Source organism: Monodelphis domestica, chromosome 3 (genome assembly GCF_027887165.1).
Source record: "Monodelphis domestica isolate mMonDom1 chromosome 3, mMonDom1.pri, whole genome shotgun sequence".
Lineage (NCBI taxonomy): Eukaryota > Metazoa > Chordata > Mammalia > Didelphimorphia > Didelphidae > Monodelphis > Monodelphis domestica.
The window spans coordinates 433,172,751-433,193,943 of NC_077229.1; the positions used below are offsets into that span (position 1 = coordinate 433,172,751).

Here is a 21,193-nt window from a genome sequence, read left to right on the forward strand (position 1 = left end):
CCTTACCCTAACCAGGCAGCAGTATACACAGTGCGGAATCCCCTCCCCCAGATCACCGCTCACCATACTGATGTCTTCCATTGTGCAGCCACATAATCCTTTGCGTGGCGCCTCCTTCTAAGGTGCCACACAAAGGATTATGTCACTGGAAGTAATACTGTATGTTAGAGACCCACCCTTTGAGGTGCCGCCACATACAGTGCTCCTCTCACTGATCACCAATGAAAGAGGTGCCCCTTCCAGAAGTGTGGTGGGGGCCGGATACATGGCCTCAGGGGGCCTCAGTTTGGGGGCCCCTGCTCTAGATGACTTCATAGTTGTTTTTCAAATGGGCACACAGCCTGTTTCTTTTATATTTAGATTAGAGCCAAATGAAAGTATCAGGTCTTCAATTAAAACCCAAATGGAAGGAAATAATACTGCTAACAGTAATTTCCATTTTACCAAGAAAATGTATAAAAGCTGTCAGTGTGTATCTTGAAAATATTTTGAGGACATTACCAAAAGCTATAATAATATGCATTGCAGTGAGATCCCAAAAGTCCTGCCCAATATGCCTAATGATTTATTTAGATAGATTTTTAGTTTTAACAATGTAGATAAGGGAGAAACATGGAAGAAATACAAAAATGTATTAATATTGAAAATATTATTAAAGCTTATTTTATACTTTTCACACTAAGCAATGTCATCATCAGTAGATAGACAAATGCAAGGAAAGGAAATTGAAATGTGTCTATTTAGTTACTTGCTGATATCATTCTGCTAAGAGAAAGGTGGAAAAGTTGAAATCTAACCAAAATGGCATTTTTAGGTCATTTAGGCATTTCATGTCTTAGTTTAATAAGAGTAAAATATAACAGTTAATTTACATTCCATTAACTAACCCATTTAAGACTTTAAGGTACTTGGGCATAGCTTTAAGCCATCCACATAGTAGATTTCTCTGCTTTTTTGAATGATCTTCAGAAATGAAGCAATTCCTTTCTTCTAAACTGAACAAAGTCTCAAGTCATTGACAACAAGGTTTGGGTAGAGGGAGAAGAGATGAGGGGTTTTGTCCATGAATTTATGTGTTAGTATCTATGTGTATCCAAAGCCAAATGCCAATGTCATTCAGAATAGCTATTATTTTATTTTTATTTATATTTTCTCTGCATTATCTGTACAATGGGTTTTTCAGATGAAATTTCTTTTCAGTTCACCATTTTAAATAAACCTGTAACTTCACTAATTCATTCAGGGATGTCATGCCTTTTGGCATAGTTTATATTCTTTGATCAAGAAAGATCTTGAAAGTGGATAATTAAATGGTTGGAAAACTGATTTCCTTGACAGAACTTTTATCAAATCAAATATATCTCTTTTTAATTGATCCAAAATATGCAACGGAGAATAAAATATTTTGTTACTATAGCATGAATGTTCACTAAACTGTCTTCCAGCTCTAGAATTCTATAGTTTTATCTCATTTGAGGATAATAGTAACCCTTCTTTATCATAAATTTCCCCATTCTAGTTTTGTTATATCATGGGTCACCATAAGAAATTAAAAGGGAATTGGGGGGTGGGGTGGAGTCAAGATGGCAGCATAGAGGCAGCGAAAGTTCAGACCTCTAAAAACCCTTCCTTACCAATTACAAACTAAATGCTCCCAGGGGACTGAAAATCAAACCTAACAAGTCAGAGCCAAGGAACCCTCCTGCTGGAGTCAATTTAAAAGGTACACCCCCCCCCAAAAGCTGAAATTCGAAAACACTCAGGTTTAAGGAAAAGGGAGAAGAAAGGTCCCCACACACACACACACCTAGAGTGCTAAGCCTCCAGCAGCAGGGGGAAATTTTGGGCGGGCAAAGGTACTGGTCTGGAGGGAGTACCTTGCGGGCAGAGCTGTGCCAGGCTCAGAGTGTCAAACACAGGCGGTGGAAAAGGCGCTGGAGAGGGAGCACAGAGCAGACATCCTGGTTGCAGCAGCAGAGACCCTCCATATTGCTCCCCCCTTCCAGGAGGTTTTGGCCTCAGGGGACATTCAGCCCAACCCAGCAGGATTTAATCCCATCAACAGTCTTCAGAGGTCAGGGAAGCTCAAGCTTCAATACCCCTCCCTCACAGACTGCTGGACTTTAATCCAATCAAAGCCTCCAGAGCACAGGGAAGCAAAAGCTCCAATACGCCTCCCCCACAGACTGCACTGAGAGACTTACTGACAAAACTTCAAGAGGGGAGACTGACAGAAAAGCCCAAACCCACAGATCCAACACATAATGAGAGGAGCAAGAGCCCAGGCAACTGCAGGGGGAAAAGAAGTGGAAAATATGAGCAAACAACAGAAAAAGAAAAAAGAAATTACAATCGACATCTTCTATACAGGCTAAGAACAACTAAGAACAAACAGAACAGAGCAGGAGGAAACACCAAACAAAACAGAAATCCCAGCAAATTGGACACAGGCTTTGGAAGAAATCAAAATACAATTCAAAACACAATTAAGAGAGGCTGAAGACAATTGGAAAAAGAACTTAAATATTAAGATAAGTCATCTGGAAAGAGAGGCACTTAAACTAAAACAAGAAAATAATGTCCTGAAAGCCAAAATCAAACAACTTGAAAATGAGGCAAAGGAGATGAAAAATGAGGCAAATAAGATGATAGATGAGGCAAAGGAGATGAAAGATAAGGTAAAGAGGATGAAAGATGATCTCCAAAGAAAATCATACCAGAAGGAGAAGGATGACCAAAAAGCCAGGGATGAAATCCCGTTTTTAAAAACCAGAATACAATAACTAGAATCAAGTGACTTCACAAGGTAGCAGGACACTATAAAACAAAATCAAAAGAATGAAAAAATTGAGGAAAATATGAAGCATCTCATTCACAAAACAGAAGATATAGAAAATCGTTCCAGGAGAGACAACTTAAGAATCATTGGCCTACCAGAAGACCATGACAAAAGGAAAAGCCTGGACATCATACTACAGGAAATTATCAAAAAAAACTGCCCCGATATTCTAGAACAAGAGAAAAAAAGTGGAGATTGAAAGAATCCACAGATCACCTCCTGTACTTAATCCCCAACTGACAACACCCAGAAATGTTGTAGCCAAATTCAAGAATTATCAGACCAAGGAAAAAATATTATAAGCTGCTAAGAAGAAGTCATTAAGATACCATGGAACCACAGTAAGGATAACACAGGATCTGGCTGCATCTACACCGAAGGACTGAAAGGCATGAATATGATATTCCAGAAACAAGGGAACTAGATCTACAACCATGAATCAACTACCCAGCAAAACTGACTATACCCTTACAGGGGAAAGTATGGTCATTTTAAAAAAATAGAAGAATTCTAAGTATTTGTAAAGAAAAGACCGGACTTGAACAGAAAATTTGATGTCCAAGCACAGAATCTAAGAGAATAATCAAAAGGTAATTTTAAAAAGGGAAAAAAGAAAAACAAAACAAAACAGAAAAAAACCCTTTTTTATAAGAGACCAATAAGTTAAAATATGTATCCCTATAAGTAAAGAGGTCATTGGTAACTCTTAAAAATTGTTATTACCACCCAGGAAGCTAAAAAAAATACACTTAGAGGGAACAGTGAAAAACTCTATAGAATGAAATGACAAGACATTAATAGGTATATAGATATATGCATGCATAAATACATATATGTGTGTGTGTATATATATATACATATATACACAACTAGAGCTAAAAAAAGAGGTTAATACTAAAAGAAATGGGAAATGAAACTGAAGGGTATAAATTTATATGTCACAAAGAAGCACATGGCGGGAGGGGGAAGAACATCAATATACTGGAAGGGTAAAGAGGTTGGAGATAGGAAATACTCAATTCGTACATGCATTGAAATTGACCCAAAGAGGGAAGAACAATCCAATCCATTAGGGCAGAGAATTGATTTGCACCCTATAGGGAAGTAGAAGGGTAACAAATGGACTGGTGGGGAGGGAAGCAGTACAAGGGAGGGAAAAGGGGGGGGTAGTTTAAAAGGACTATGAAGAAAATAAGGGGGGAATAAGAAGGGAGGGGGTTAGAAAGGTAAGTAAAATAAGGTTGGGAATTAGGGGAACAGATTAAAAAACAAAACATTGGTGTGGAAGGAAATAGTGAAAAAAGAAAAAACAAGACTAGGAGTAGAAATCAAAATGCTGAGAAATGCACAGCTGGTAATCATAACTCTGAATGTGAATGGAATGAACTCACCCATAAAACACAAGCAAATTGCAGAGTGGATTAGAATCCAAAACCCTACCATATGCTCTCTACAAGAAACACACATGAGGAAGGTAGATACACATAGGGTCAAAGTAATAGGATGGAGCCATATCTATTGGGCATCAAATGATAAAAAGAAGGCAGGAGTTGCAATCATGATATTTGACAAAGCCAAAGTAAAAATAGATCTGATTAAAAGATATAGGTATGGTGATTACATCCTGATAAAAGACAGTATAGACAATGAGGAAATATCAGTACTCAACATGTATGCACCAAATGGTATAGCATTCAAGTTTCTAAAGGAGAAACTAGTGGAGCTCAAGGATGAAATAGATAGAAAACCTGTACTAGTGGGAGACTTGAACCTTCCTCTATCAGAACTAGATAAATCAAACCAAAAAATAAATAAGAAAGAGGTAAGAGAAGTGAATGAAATCTTAGAAAACTTAGAGTTAGTAGATATGTGAAGAAAAAGAAATAGGGACAAAAAGGAATACACCTTCTTTTCAGCAGCACATAGTACATTCACAAAAATTGACGATGTATTAGGACTTAAAAATATTGCAAACAAGTGCAATAGAGCAAAAATAATAAATGCAGCCTTCTCAGTTCACAATGCAATGAAATAATATTTAGTAAGGGTACATGGAGAGGCAAATCAAAAATTAATTGGAAATTAAACAATATGATTCTCCATACTCAATTAAAGAACAAATCATAGAAACAATAATTTCATTGAAGAAAATGACAATGATGAGACATCCTTTAAAAGCCTATGGGATGCAGCCAAAGCAGTACTCAGGGGGAAATTTATATCCTTGAGTTCATATATTAACAAACTAGAGAGGGCAGAGGTCAATGAATTGGGCATGCAAATCAAAAAACTAGAAAGTGAACAAATTAAAAATCTTCAGATGAAAACTAAATTAGAGATCCTAAAGATCAAAAGAGAAATTAACAAAATTGAAAGTCAAAGACTATTGATTTAATAAACGAGACTAGAAGCTTGTACTTTGAAAAAAATAAAATAGACAAAGTACTGGTCAGTCTAATTTAAGAAAGGAAAGAAGAAAACCAAATTGACAGTATCCAAGATGAAAAGGGAGACCTCATCTCTAATGAAGAGGAAATTAAGGCAATCATTCAAAACTATTATGCCCAATTATATGGCAACAAATATGGCAATCTAGGTGATATGGATGAATATTTACAAAAATATGAATTGCCTAGACTAACAGAGGAAGAAATAGACTACCTAAACATCCCCGTATCAGAAAAAGAAATTGAACAAGCCATCAAAGAACTCCCTAAGAAAAAATCCCCAAGTCCATATGGATTCACAAATGAATTCTGTCAAACATTCAAAGAACAACTAATCCCAATATTATACAGACTATTTGACAGAATAAGCAAAGGAGTCCTACCAAATTCCTTTTACGACACAAATATGGTTCTTATTCCAAATCCAGACATGTCAAAAACAGAGAAAGAAAACTATAGACCAATCTCCTTAATGAATATAGATGCAAAAATCTTAAATAGAATAAGCAAAAAATCTCCTCCAATTGATCACGAGGGTTATTCACTATGAGGGTATATACCAGGAACGCAAGGATGGTTCAATATTAGGAAAACCATCCACATAATTGACCATATTAACAAGCAAATTGACGAAAATCACATGATTATCTCAATAGATGCAGAAAAGGCCTTTGACAAAATACAACACTCATTCCTATTGAAAACACTAGAAAGTATAGGAATAAAAGGGCCTTTCCTAAAAATAACAAACAGTATATTTATCTAAAACCATCAGCAAACATCATCTGCAATGGGGATAAACTAGAAGCCTTCCCAATAAGATCAGGAGTGAAACAAGGATGCCCATTATCACTTCGATGATTTAACATTGTACTAGAAACAGAGTCCTAAAGAATCAACCAAAAAGCTAGTTGAAACAATTTTAGAAAGTTGCAGGATGCAAAATAAACCCACATAAGTCATTAGCATTTCTATATATCTTCAACACATCTCAGCAGTAAGAATTAGAAAGAGAAATTCCATTTAAAATCACCCTAGACAATATAAAATACTTAGGAATCTATCTGCCGAGACAAACATAGGAACAATATGAACACAACTACAAAACACTCTCCACACAATTAAAACTAGATCTAAACAATTAGAAAAAACATTGATTGCTCATGGGTAGGGTGAGCTAACACAACAAAAATGACAATCCTACCCAAATTAATTTACTTATTAGTGCCATACCCACTGAACTACCAAAAAACTTTTTTACTGAATTAGAAAAAACAATAACAAAGTTCATTTGGAGGAACAAAAGATCAAGGATATCCAGGGAAATCATTAAAAAAAATGCGAAGGAAGGAGGACTTGCAGTCCCATATCTCAAACTATACTATAAAGCAGTGGTCATCAAAACAATTTGGTACTGGCTAAGAGACAGAAAGGAGGATCAATGGAATAGACTTGGGGTAAATGACCTCAGTAAGACAGTCTATGATAAGCCCAAATATCCCAGCTTTTGGGACAAAGATCAACTATTTGATAAAAACTGCTGGGAAAATTGGAAGACAGTATGGGAGAGATTAGGTTTGGATCAACATCTCACACCCTACACCAAGATAAACTCAGAATGGGTGAATGACTTAAATATAAAGAAGGAAACTATAAGTAAATTAGGCAAACACAGAATAGTATGCTTGTCAGATCTTTGGGAAAGGAAAGATTTTAAAACCAAGCAAGAGCTAGAAAAAAGTCACAAAATATAAAATCAATAATTTTGATTACAGCAAATTAAAAAGTTTTTTGTACAAACAAAACTAATGCATCCAAAATTAGAAGGGAAGCAACAAATTGGGAAACAATCTTCATTACAAAAATCTCTGACAAAGGTCTAATTAATCAAATTTATAAAGAACTAAACGAATTGTACAAAAAATCAAGCCATTCTCCAATTGATAAATGGGCAAGGGACATGAATAGGCAATTTTCAGTTAAAGAAATCAAAAGTATTAATAAGCATATGAAAAAATGTTCTAAATCTCTAATAACCAGAGAGATGCAAATCAGAACAACTCTGAGGTATCACCTCACACCTAGCAGATTGGCTAACTTGACAGCAAAGGGAAGTAATGAATGTTGGAGGGGATGTGACAAAGTCAGGACATTAATGCATTGCTGGTTGCTCTGTGGATTGATCCAAACATTCTGGAGGGCAATTTGGAACTCTGCCCAAAGGGCACTAAAAGACTATCTGCCCTTTGTCCCAGCCATAGCATTGCTGGGTTTGTACCCCAAAGAGATAATAAGGAAAAAGACTTGTACAAGAACATTCATAGCTGCACTCTTTGTGGTGGCAAAAAAAATTGGAATATGAGGGGTGCTCTTCAATTGGGGAATGGATGAACAAATTGTGGTATATGTTGGTGATGGAATACTATTGTGCTCAAAGGAATAATAAGGTCAAGGAATTCCATGGAGACTGCAAAGACCTCCAGGAAGTGATGCAGATTGAGAGAAGCAGAACCAGGAGAACAATCCACAGAAACTGAGACACTGTGGTACAATCGAATGTAATGGACTTCTCCATTAGTGGCAATGCAGTGATCCTGAAAAACTTGGAGGGAATTATGAGAAAAACCCCTATTCACACTCAGAGGAAAAACTGTGGGAGTAGAAACACAGAAGAAAAACAACTGCTTGAATACATGGGTCAAGGGGATATGACTGAGGAGAGACTCAAAATGAATATCCTAGTGCAAATACCAACAACATGAAAATGGGTTTGTATCAAGGACACATGTAGTACCCAATGAAATTGTGCGTCGACTGCGGGAAGGGTTGGTGGAGGGGAAGGAGGTAAATAATGTGATTATTGTAACCAAGGAATAATGTTCTAAATTGACTAAATAAATAAATTTAATTTTAAAAAGTGAGAATTTGAGGGATATTTTGTGGAAAGCATAACATGGAACAGAAAAAGGTGAGAAATTCAAAAATGCACAAAATATATATATAGTATTGTATAATATCAACATATTTTATCTTTTAACACTATAATTATGTACAATTTCTTTTACTTGTAAACACCCCCCCAAAAAAAGAAAAATATTTAGACTTCTTTGGTATGAATGGAGGGCCTAAAGATTTTACACAATTTTCCAGATCATGAGGTGGTGCCACGCCCACAATCTTCTTGATGCAGAAGGGATACCTGTATTATTTTAATTATGTGACTTGCAGAATTCCTCTTGAAGCACTAGAGAGTACTCACTGAAGAAAACAAGTCAAAGACATGTCTTGGGTTGATTAGGGGCACCAAGATACCTATACTGATCGTTTTCCTAAATCTTTTAATTTCTGTGACATCCCCAGAGAATTCTTCTACTCTTCTCCCTCATTCTACCTTCTGAGTTTTAGCTACAGTGTCCCCCTAGCTTCTGGAATGTATTTACCTAACTGATGCTGGTGTGAAGAGGGAAAAAAGAAGGAAGTACCTGAACTTTTTGCTACCCATGGGATTCATGAGCACAGCATGAGTTTCATATATTTATCTTTTCATAGAAAATCCATGAAAAAGGTCAATTTGTCGTTACTTATCAACTAAAAATTAGATATTTAGAAAACAATATACTTTTAAATTTCAGTTTACAATTAATTTTCTGGGTCATTTGTTCAGTTGTACTATAATAAGGATTGAGTTATTAAATGTGGCTAATTTTTATAACTTTAAGGTCTTTAAAATTAACCTTCTTGTATTATCCTTGTAGAAACCATTTGGAGATCTTCAGAAAGTACTGAGGGATTGATTTTTAAATCTCATTACATCTTTGCAAAAAAATATTTTTAACATTGAAGAGACTGAGACTGGCGCTATTTGTTTTGAAACGTGCTAAATGTCAGGCTAACTTTAGCAGAAGGAGTTAACTATAACCATACATTTGGTTTTAAAATGTGACCTCATCCAGTAGTGATTTTGTTCACCTCAGTGTTGTATTCGGCACTATTATTAATGCAGGAAAATCAGTAACATTAGTCATCTTAAAAGGGTTATTACTCAAGATGATTTAAATTGTGAAAATGTCAGTGCTGCTTGCATGCTCCCTGCTAGAGATGCTGTGATTTACGCTCTCTGACACCATTCTGCTGCTGAGAAGGGCCAGAAAAAGTAATGGCTTATATTTTGTACTGATCAGAATTCAGAACATGATATCAGCAATAACACATCTTAAATGTTTGAAGATTTGCCAAGGTTTCATGTGTCAGATTTTACATATGCAGTTGAGCCGTACAAATCCCAAGAATCTAATATATTTATACAGAAGTTTTGCTGAAGAAAACAACTGAAAAATAAAAATGATTTCAAGAGGGGGGTAGGTCCTGTCTCTGAGGTTTCCTTTCTGACTTTCAAGGTGTTCATTCTATAGCTTATCATAGCATCCACAGTGTATACAGAACAACTGCCAAAGAAAATCTATATGGAAGAGTGTTTCAAATGTTAGCTAGATTATGATTATTTAGAGAAAACTATACTCTGATACACTTGCGGAATTTAATTTTTTTAATTGCTGTTATTTTTCTAAGTGTAAAACTCGTAATTTAACATTTCCTTATTTTCATGTATTGAATTGAGAGGAGTTAAAATAATTTTTAAAACAAAGATTGTGCACAAACTTTGATTTCACTGCCTGGTAAAATGTATAATAATTCGCTTTCAAGCCTTGTATTTTCTTTATCTGTTATGGACATCAGAGATGCAGTGTTAAAATGCTGATGGAGATCTCTAGGTTTCATTCAAAGAGAGGCAAGAGCTAAAAGACTAAGACATGAAGAGCAAAGTACCATAGGTCACAAAACGTATACAGTAGTTTTTCTCCATTAACTGATATTAAAATAGAATTACATTAGCTTTCATATCAAGCAGGAGGATAAGGTTTTTCAAACACAAATGCTGTTTTCAAATCCAGGCCTTTTTTGCATATAGTATCAGCAACCTTTAGTTCAGGCGAGTTTGTAAACAAATATAAACAGAAAACCAGGGAATTCAGCCTACAAGGATCAAGTCACAGAAAGTTTTCCCTTCCCCCTCTAGAATTACAGCCACGTTATCAGCACTGTTAAGAAATGAAACTTTTAAAATGGTGACTATCTATTTTGAGAAGGGATGATTGAATGAGCACTATTGAATACAGACCTTGATCTTGTTCGTGAAAAAGATTTGTAAAGGCATATGATGGAGTCATTTTCTTTTTCTTATTTCAGATGAATATCTCACTGTTGGGCAGTATTGGCATGTTGAACTCGGCACCCCAGCTTCGTTGTATTAAAACTTACCAGGTGCCCCCGGTCCAGCCGGCCTCTCCTGGATCGCATAATGCTCTCAAGTTGGCTCGGCTGATCTGGACTTCCAATCGCAATGTGATTCTTATGGCCCATGATGGCAAAGAGCATCGATTTATGGTCTAAAATTAGTATCTCTGTTCTCATCATTTTTGTTTTTAAAATTCTCTGTAAACCTGTATCTCTCCATCCTTACTCATACTGGATTTACCCACGTCAGTGCCTATAGAAGTCATCCAGTGGATCAGCCAGATGGTGGTACTTGTGCACGGCTCTCTCTGTAGGGCAGATCCCTTTTGTGCCCGCCGTGGCCCGGAGTCGCAGACACGCAAACTCACTAGGTTGTGGTTCTTGAGTCACCCTTGGCAGGAGGGGAGAGAAGGCAGTTCGGGGGAGGTTCTTGTTGCGTGGTGCAGAAGAAGCTGGAAAATCAATAAACACTGTGATTGCGCTCCCTGGCTAGATCAGCATTTTTAGGAATTTAAGCCCAAGCTCTGACACACAGTAGGATCTAGTAGCTTGGATATTGGATGTTGAGGTAATAGGGCAGTCCTAATTATTGACGTAGTTTTCCTTTGGGTTTATTAATGCATACTACTACTTACCAAAAAGTTTCTACGTTTACATGTGCTTTCTTCGGGTGATCAGTTGAGTGTCCTAGGCCTTGTCAGTTAAAGATCTCACTGGTTTGAGAGATGTGAGAAAGTATATGGAGAAATTTTCAACACAAAACATCCTCTTTTAGGCACATAGTTTTTAAAAATCCATTGCTCCTTATGATCTAAACAAAAATATCCAGTTCATATAACAATACTTTGAATTGTATTCAATAAAGAACAAAATCTAAGCTTATTTTTATCCACATATACAGAGATACTTTTTTTTAAAGAGATAACTCTTTCCCTAGCAAAATTTCAAATCTATAAATTAAAATGTGGGAAAGTACATTTATGATACATGTGACATTCATGCTAATAATTATAATGTTGAATACAGGGCTTTTTTTTTTTTGTAAAATCTCTGCTAAAATGAAAATATCCTAAATTGTTATCAAATATGGCACAAAATTCTGGAGAACATGTGAAAGATGTTTGATATATATTTCTGTAAATGTGCTTGAGCATATATCCAAAAAAGGATTTTTTTCTTCTTCAACATAAACTTTAGGTGTTTATTTTTTTTCTGCTACATATCAGTTAGTCATGCTAGTTCATGCTCACAGGATTGAAAGAAATCCTTAAAATATTTGTATAAATTATTCCTCACAAACATTTGATATATGTATAGTTTTGTTGGTTTAAGGATTTTGGGGGGAGGGAAATGTCTGAAAACTCACAAAAGGAAAATGCTCTGTAAGTAAATGATTTATTAGAAAAAAAGAAAATATGGAACTCACAGAGAAACCAAAAGTGGTAATAAAGGAAGAAAGCAAATGATTGCTTCTAAATTTAAAAAGCATTGATTTTTCAAAGAGAGAGTTTATGTAATATATGAAAAAAGTAGTATCACAGTCCAGCAGCAACACATCTGTTGGTTTACTAAAGTGAGTTTTTATAGAACAGAAAAAGAAATGAAGACCATTAGGAATGTTTCTCTCATAGTACTGTAAAAGTGTATTATTTTTAACTGTGGCAAACTTGTAGTATTCTCTGGTGGTAAAATTCTGTAGTAGAGTTTGGATGTTTTTTAAAGTGAGTTTATGCCATATGCATGAATATTGTATTTATTAAAACTATATATGTATATGTATAGTTTCCAAGGAAGAAGTAAAGAATTATACAGTGAAATCTTTGTTTAATGAATATGTTGTAGTACTCAATTTAGAAAGAGAAATATAAAGAAAAACTGAAAGATGCACTTCCTTTTCTTCAGTAGGTTGCCTGAGTCATGAAAACACTGGATCATGTTCTTAGAAGGAGCATGTCCATGTTTCTTTTCTGAATCTAAAAGAGAATTAATTTCTTCTAGTGCACAAAGGTATTTGGGGATGATATTGTACAAGTGGACATTAAAAAGAGTAAACTGCCTATGTTTCTTTTATACAAACTATTTAAATGCATCACAAAAAGGAACATAAAACAGCAGCCCCTTTTCATCTCTTCCAAATATAGTTGTGTTAGAGGGAAGATTTTAAATAAATTTGGAAAACTTCAGGAGTAAAAATGGATTAACATCTTTTTCTCTTTCACAATCTCTGTCCAAGCTGACAGTCCAACTTATGGACCAGGAGCAGGTTCCCGTCACCACTCTTTGGAATGGAGTGATGTTAGCTGTTAGATGTATCCAGCCACTAAACAAAAATTGGCCTTTTCAACACAGAGTTCTTCCTACTTTGTCCACCACAGCCCCAAACTTCATCCCAGCTTAGATATCTCAGCACCCACCAGGGTAAACTTTATATTATCACTCCAGTATTAGTGTTTTATTGATTTCTTAGTATTGTATTTGGACTCATCCTTGTAAGCGTAGAGACAGCTGTGGCTTCCCTGGCAGTTTAGAAGCAAAAGATGGCATGATGGGACACCTGTATGGAAATGTTGTGATGATTGAAGTTGCTGCGGGTCACAAATGAGCTGAAACGCCTGCCAGATTTCACTTAATAAATGCTGTGTGTACTAAATGTCATTGTGTACATATGTGTGTGAAATAAAACTGAATCGTACTGAAAAAAATATTTCCTGTACTGTCTATTTAGGTTGACTGGTCATTCTTCTGACACCTCAACATGGCAACTTCTACTGATTTTATTGCTTTTTTTTTTCGCTTTTCACCACTAAAATAAAACCTATACTTTACTAAAATAATTACTTGCTTCCCAATGAATCTGGACAGTTGAGTTCAAAAAGGCAAGACTTTGTTCAGAAAAGTCCTTAAAGGGCAAATCCCCTCCCTGAGTGGTGGGGAAGTATGACAGGACCAGGTAAAGAAAATCCTGGCCAACAGACAGACAAACAAAATCAGGACCCTGGGTGGCCTTAGCATTGTATCCGCCTTCACTGGCTCCTAAGGATCCTGTTCATTGCACCAAATTATACATTGTTAGATTTGGTAACAGGGACTGCTGTCCTGTGGGAGCTGAGCCAAGATCATTCAATTCATTTCATTTAATACTCGGTTTGGACTTGTATTCGAATCCCAGAGGAAAAAGAGCATAATTGGTTTTGAGCAAGAGAAAGAATAACAAAATAGGTCATTATTGCTTCCAGAGGTTTATAGTGCAAGCAGTAAATGTAATCCTTTTCTTTCAATTTTCAGATAAGAAGATAGGACAGTTTGAATTGAGTCAATCATTATATAACAGTATAATTTTCTGTGGCAATTAGATAAGCATAAAAGGAGCTTTGACTCTTCAGATGCCTAGAGTGGCTGACTGGACCGTGAATTGTCTTACCAGCCAACGATGATTTAAATGCTTTTGTATAGGTAAATTAGGTGCAATAACAGCCCTGTAAGATTGGTGATCACATAATCTGATCAAATGTAGAAAGGGCATGACATTAATAGGAAGGTAAAGCCAGACAGTGCTAGATGAACTTTCACCTTTCACCTCTTCAGCTGACGGACAGAACTGAGTGTTGAAAAATCAATACTTGGGAGCCAGGAGGGAAATATTTCCAAGCTCTAACTAGAGAATGTATTTTGACAAGGCCAAGATAATCCAAGCTGCACAGGAGAAAGAGAAAAGAAGACTCATTTTTAAAGCTTGACACTTCAAGGTGTTTTTGTACAATGGTTTAGAGAGCGTCGATACATACAAATACCAAAGGTCAAAAAGAAAAGCCAGAAGAACTTCAAAAATTAGATGCTCCGTTCTTTTTGCTGTTTACAGACTAAAAAGACCACAGAATGGCTTTGGCTTGGAATCGTCCTTAAAATGAACTCAGCTCCCCATTTTACATGCTTTTCAGATCTTAGCTCTTCTCCCCCTCCCCCAAACAAATCTCAAATATAGTAGATGCCCGTTTTTGTTCGTCATTTCATTTTGTAAAGGAATCTCTATGAATGGGGGCTGCCTCCAAGCCTGGACAAACACTATAGCCTCTGATGACTTTATTGTGGCCAAGTTTTAAAATACTGCATGATTACCATATTTGGGACTCACACGCTCACAATTTGTTTAATTCTGACTTTGCTTTTATAGCTTTGCTAACCCTTTCAAGCTTCCCTAGGTCTCCCTCAGTACTGTATGTAGCATAGTACCTTTTTCGTAAAAGTTAATGTACTTTTTTTTTATCAAAGGTGAACGATTTGTTCTCTTCTCAATGGCAGGTCCATTCATCCAATAGACACTCCTGTCAAATGATTTGGGATGCTTTCTTTGCTTACATATAAAGCATGTCAAAATGTATCCAACATCTTCCAGCCATATACTTAAGGCTGCAGGACCCCTGATTATTTTTCATGATCAGCACCATCTTTGTTGCCTTTCTGGAACACATATTAGTGGTATTATCACTCTTCAAATTACAATGAAAATATCTCCCGTTTATCTACTTTCTTTTACAAATCCCAGACTTACCACAGCTACTTACTAACCAGACTGCCATATTCTAGGGATTTCTGAGTTGGGGATTTCAGTTGAGAAAGAATAACGTGCCAGAAGGAAGGAACCTGTTTAGCCAAGAAACTGACTGCTGTGGATGTCCTCTATAACTCTATAACTTTTAAATGGAAATAATGGTTTTGATCCCTCACTTTCTATGAGATGAACAATGATTAATTTTTCTCCTATATGCACTAATCCACTTATTTTCAAAGCTCTTTACAAGTCATCTTTTGAAAGAACGCCTCTAACGTGGAGAAACATGTTTCATGCATGGATCAATCAAGTATTAGGAACTTATGTACCCGTGACTGTGCAAAGAACTGTGGATACACACAGAATAAAAGGAAGGTAGCATTCGTTAGAGTAAAAGGTCTCCTCAAGGACCTGCACTTGACCCGAGACTTAAAGGGACCCGGACATTCAAAGGGGAAGAAGATTCCTTGCATAGGGAGAGAGGAAGGTGGGCAGACAATGGAAGAGCATGGAGACAGACAGCTGAGCAACATGAAGAAAGGTAGAAAGGGGCCAGGTTGTAGAGAACCTGGAACATAAAAGAAGCGAACCCTAATTCTACTAGTAATAGGGATCTCCTGGAATTGATTGCATAGAGCTGTGACAGTCTTGTGCTTCAGAAAAATCATTTTAGCAGTCATCATAGGCTATGGAATAGGGAGGATGGATTGGAATAAGGAGAAACTAGAGGCAGGGACTCCATTTTCATATAATTGGATTAGAGAGAAGGGAATGTGTGTGAGATGTAAAGAAAAGAAAAGATTTGGCAACTGGGTGGAGTAAGGAGTTGAGGATGACACTGAAAGCGAGAACCTGAGTGACCAGAAGGATGCTGGTGCCCTGAGCCCTAACTGAGAAGTGATAGGTGGAAGGAGTTGGTAGAAGAAGATAAAAGATAGAGTTCTTTTTTTTTTTTTTGACATGCCAAATATCAGTCAGATACCTGGTTCAAAACGTCCAATAGGCGGTTGGTGACGTGGGACTGGAGAGAGACTGGGGCTGAATATATAGACCTGGGAGTCACCCCCACAGAGATGCTATCTGACCATCCCAGCAGAAGATGAGATGCATGCCACGCTAATGAATGAATATGCAGCGTGCTGTGCTCACATTGAGGGTAGGATAGAAATGTAAGTGGTTTTAGTCCCTTCTTTTAAGAGACCACACAAATTAGGACTGGGCAATAAAGGGGATGGGGAAAGAGGGAGACAATTTGGAAATCAAAATTTTTTTGAAGAACTAAATTTTTTTTGACTTGTCAACCTTGAAACATAGAACCACCAAAGTATTTAGAAAGAGCAAGTCTTTAATCGGGACAAGAGCAACAGTGCTCTGTTGGCTACCACACAGTCATGCACAAAATACCACACAGAGACAAGCTTTGGGACTCTGGGAACACCGTCTCTGGGAAAATGCACCGTGAAGGGTTTTTTCAGGTGAACTGAAGAACTTGGGGTCTTATATACCCTTTGGGCAATAAAGGAAAGGGAGGCAATTGATCGGCTTACATGGAGCCAAGGGAAGGAGGATTCAAGCCAGGAACTGGACTATCTGGTAGAGGCTTAGATAGAATGGGAGAAACTTCTAAGACAAAAGGGTACTTGAGATTTGATTCTATCTACTAATTCTATCTAGGCTGAAATCATTGGGTAGGTACTTTAAGGTTTAATGTTCCGTCTAAGACAAGGCTCAGTCTGAGAGTTCCTTGAAAGCTAGTCCCGAAGGAACAAAGGTAAATTTGGGGGTTCCATAAAATATGGTCATCCCATGTAAATAGAAAAAAATGAAATTAAAAAAAAAAGATTTCATGTTCAAGTCTAATGGAAAGGTCCTATGGTCTTAGAGATATTAATGCTTCTTTTTTAATTTCATTTCCACTGATAAATTCATATCCATTTATAATGCTGCATCCTAATAGGAGTGGCTTCCTGGGATGATGACTGCAGACAGTGGGCTAGAACACACGGATACTCCAAGGATTCCTGGCTTCAGGATCCAGGGCTCTGGGCATCAGGGTCTAAGTCAAGATGAAGAGCAAGATGGTGGTAGTGGTTTGATTTCTCTGGTACTCACTGCCTCTTGCCTCTCTTTTAGTGAGTCTTCCTGCTTCATCTAAGCTGGCTCATCTGCTCTGTGTGAAGCAGTTGGTTGGTACTTGGTGGAGATGACTCATTAAAGATTATTAAATTTGGGGACAGCTGGGTGGCTCAGTGGATTGAGAGCCAGGTCTAGAGACGGGAGGTCCTAGTTCAAATGTGGCCTCAGATATTTCGCAGCTGTGTGACCCTGGGCAAGTCACTTGACCCCCATTGCCTAGCCCTTACCATTCTTCTGCCTTGGAACCAATACACAATATTGATTCTAAGACGGAAGGTAAGTTTAAAAAAAGTTTATTAAATTCACTTTATTTAATATTGTTCGGACTTGAATTTGACTCTCAAGGGGGGGAAAAAGCATAATTGGTTTTGAGCAAGAGCAAGAATAAAAAAATAGGTCATTATTGTTCCATAGGAGCTATCTCCCTGGATGATAGCCAGGAAGCCTGGACTAGAAGCAGGACCAGTGGTTTCAGGAGTTCCTGTTCTCATCTACTGTTGTTGGCAGCTGTTCACCAGTTGTTGCTGCTGCTGGTGAAGAGGATGGGCCCCTTCTATGTGATGTTTTCTCCCCTCAATTATGGCTGTTCTGGAAGCAGTTTCGGGAATTTGGGAGACATTCCTATTCCCAAGGCTCTTGCATTCAGAAGCAGCTGGTGTGGCACAGTGGAAAGAGGCCTGGACATAAAAATCAGGAAGACCTGAGTTCAAATTCAGCCTGATTTTGTAGTTCAGATGCTTCCTGGGAAAGTCCCTTAACTCTTGTTTGCCTCAGTTTCCCCAAATGTGAAATGAGGATAATGATAGTACCTACCTCCCAGGGTTGCACGGTTTGAATTGGATACTAACTGTAAAAAGCACACAGCACAGTCCCAGGCAACATCAGGTGTTTAAAAAATCCTGATTCCCTTATTCCTGTCCCGGGATGTCTCCACCATGGTCCAAGGAAAGCTGGGAGTCTTTAGTGGTGATGATTCTACTCTCTTTCTCCCTCTCAGGGCGCCCTGCTAGGTCAGCAAGGCTGGTTTGCCTGGGAAGAGAGTATCAGAGAGAAAAGAGATGTCCTAGAGCAGAACCTTTGGGGACATCCACAGTTGGTGGGTATGATAGCGAATGAAGAACTAGCAAAGGAGATCAAGACGCAATCAAAGAGGAAGGGGGAGAACCATCAGAGAGAATCCTGATGAAAATCCAGAAAAAAGAAGATATCCAGACAGAAAAATCACCTCTTCATTGGAAAAGTGAGGGAAAGAGAGAGTGAGGAAAAATTGTCAGAGGGGTAAGAGACGAATTGAGGAGAAAAGGAACCCCATCCAATGGCCTCCATCTTTCCAAGGAAGTATGAAGCAAGGTCTGAGCTCAGACAGTGAGGGAAAGAGATAGGGGGCAGGGGCTGAGGAGCAGGTGCTTGAAGAGAAAATAGAAGGCTTGGAAAAGCTGTTAAAGGGAGTTAGGATTGCCTCGCTGCAATGAGGGCCAGGTTAGATTAGCTAGCATTCCTTCAGCATGGACCTAATTGGGGGGGGGGGGGGGGGTCATGATTTCCTGCAATTCCATCCAGTGACAAATGCTGAGCATAACTCAGGTTTGGTCTTTAGCAAAGTGTGATCAGCAACAGAATCAGGGGAAAAGAGAGCAAAGAATTGATTCACCAAGAAATCAAAATTGGGAAGAGAAGGGTATAGTCAGAGAGGGGTAATTGCAGTGGGGAGATTTGCAGCTCTTCCAACCAGATGCCCCCTAGGATGGATCTTGCTGGGTTTCTCCCTCTTCTGCCCCTGCTGGACTTGTCCTCCCATTGCTGCCTATACTGTATCACATTAGTTTCCGCTCTCCCCTTGCTGAGGCTGTACTGAACCCAAGTGTGCTCCTTCTCCTGCCACTAGTGCTGTAGATCAACCAAGTTCTGTTCCAGCCCGTTGAACCACATTCTCCCCTTCTACCCTAGTGAGATGGGCCCTTGTATTATTCCTCCACACTGTTCCAGGCCAACCCTGCCTTCTGTTGGCTCCACGGCTCCAGGTTTTGTTTTGGGGGGCATTTTTGTCTTTTTGTGGCTGTCTGAAGGATGATTGTGGAGCTCTGAGTGTTCCTCACTCCAACATCTTAGCTCAAAGAGGGGTGATTTCAAGAGATAGTTCTAAGTGATATTGGATTAGATGTCATCGTGGTGATAAGGAGTAGATTTAGGAGTATCAAGGCATAAGGAAAGATGGAAGGATAAAATATACACATTTAAATTGTTATTGAGATAGGTAATACTACACCTAGTTGATTACACTCTTTGGACGTTATTACAGTTTTAAACAGAATTTTAATTCCCATCCTGTGTGTGTTGGTGGTGTTATAGGACCAGTACCTCCCCCACCAAAGATGGCATCTTGGTTGTCATCCTGGCTCCTTTGCCTTTTTCACTTGAGTTGCTATCAACAAAATTTTTACATTCATATGTCCTTAAGAATGATTCAATGTAGATTATTCTATTACAAAAAAATGAACAATATGGAAATGGAATTGCTTGTCAACTACAGGGAGGGGAGAGAACAGGGGAGGGAGACAACCTGGATCATGGAACCATGGAAAACTTATGTGCAGAGCTGTTACTGGAATAAAATAAAGAAAACAAAAACTAAAGAAATGCCATTAGATTTTTAAAAAAAGATTGAATTTATTTCATGCTTTAAAGGATCAATTATTTCCACCAATGTAGTTATCTCCTTTCTGACAAATATCTCAATCCCTCAATGAGTTATTGTGATCAGAAAACATTTCTTGGTGGCAAAATTCCTGAATGTTGTCCACAGAATTTAACTAGACTAATTCCCAGCTGAAGGGCTCACATCTATCTGGTAGGATGGGCCAGAGTACAAATGCATTCTGTTGGCATAATCTGCAAGAACTGGGGTTCATCACCTTAATGAAGCACTGCAGGAGAAATTTTAGTAGAAAATGGCACCAAAATGGAACTAAAACATGGGCAGGAAATGTTTTCCTACTTTTAGTGACATGGATATGTGAATTCTTAAGTAGAAAAGCATAAAGCCATCCAGATGTTTGATTGCATATCTCCGAAAACTTTTAGAGAGCTAATATTTTTGAACCGACACCAGAAAGATCTGAGCTCAAATTTGGTCTCAGACATCTACTAGTTTTGTGATTCTGAGGAAGTCATTGATCCCTGTTTGCTTCAGCTTCCACATGTATAAAATGAGGATAATAGCACTTACCTTCCAAGGTTGTTAAAACGCTCAAATAATAAAGTGTTTAGCATAATGCCTGGCATGTAGTAGGTGCCATATAAATGTTAGCTATCATCATTATTATTATATTCCACAAAATTCAAAGGAATGGTTTTAGTAATGAAAGAGAATTGGTTCATTTTGTCCAATTGTTCTTTCTAAAGTTCTATTCCAGGTCTGATTAGGGTGTGAGTATAAGTTGAATTTGTAAAGTACCAATAGAGTACAAGTTTTGACAAGAATAAAAGTTTAAATTATAGACTTGGTGATATTAATGATTTGTTTTCCATAGCTCACCCTGGGTTCAAAGGGGCTCATCACTAGAAAGTTGGCCGCCATTTTTTTTCTTCCCACAGAAACTCCTAAAGACTGTGGGAGCATCAATAGATTATAGTAAGGCATTGATGAAAGAAAATTAGATCATGAATCTTTTGAAATATTGAAGAATATCTTATTTAGAATATTTAGCTTGGAAGGGAGATGAAATTTGATAAAAATTGAGTGACTTTACAATCTATATCAGCTATGTTCAATATGCTACATAATGATGCCCTAAAGAAAACCAATTCTTTCTTAGTTCTGTCATCTTAAGCTATTGTGTTTCTTCGAACCTTACAGCCATTGTGCCAAATTTAAAAATAGTCATTGCTACTTTGCATTCCTTTTTTGTGAATTTTTAAAGTAATATC

The 21,193-nt window shown here is 37.6% G+C and overlaps 1 protein-coding gene across 4 annotated transcripts in view; it reads left to right on the forward strand.

The window, feature by feature from the left end:
* The window catches only part of WDR7 (WD repeat domain 7), a 579,662-nt gene extending 566,379 nt beyond the window's left edge, over positions 1-13,283 (forward strand). For all 4 annotated transcript variants that reach the window (XM_007487542.3, XM_001366509.4, XM_001366558.4 and 1 more), the window contains one exon: positions 10,534-13,283. In XM_007487542.3, the coding sequence (XP_007487604.1) occupies positions 10,534-10,737 (204 nt within the window). In that variant the 3' untranslated portion in view covers positions 10,738-13,283. The remainder of the gene's footprint in view (positions 1-10,533) is intronic.
* The last annotated feature ends 7,910 nt before the right edge of the window (positions 13,284-21,193 follow it).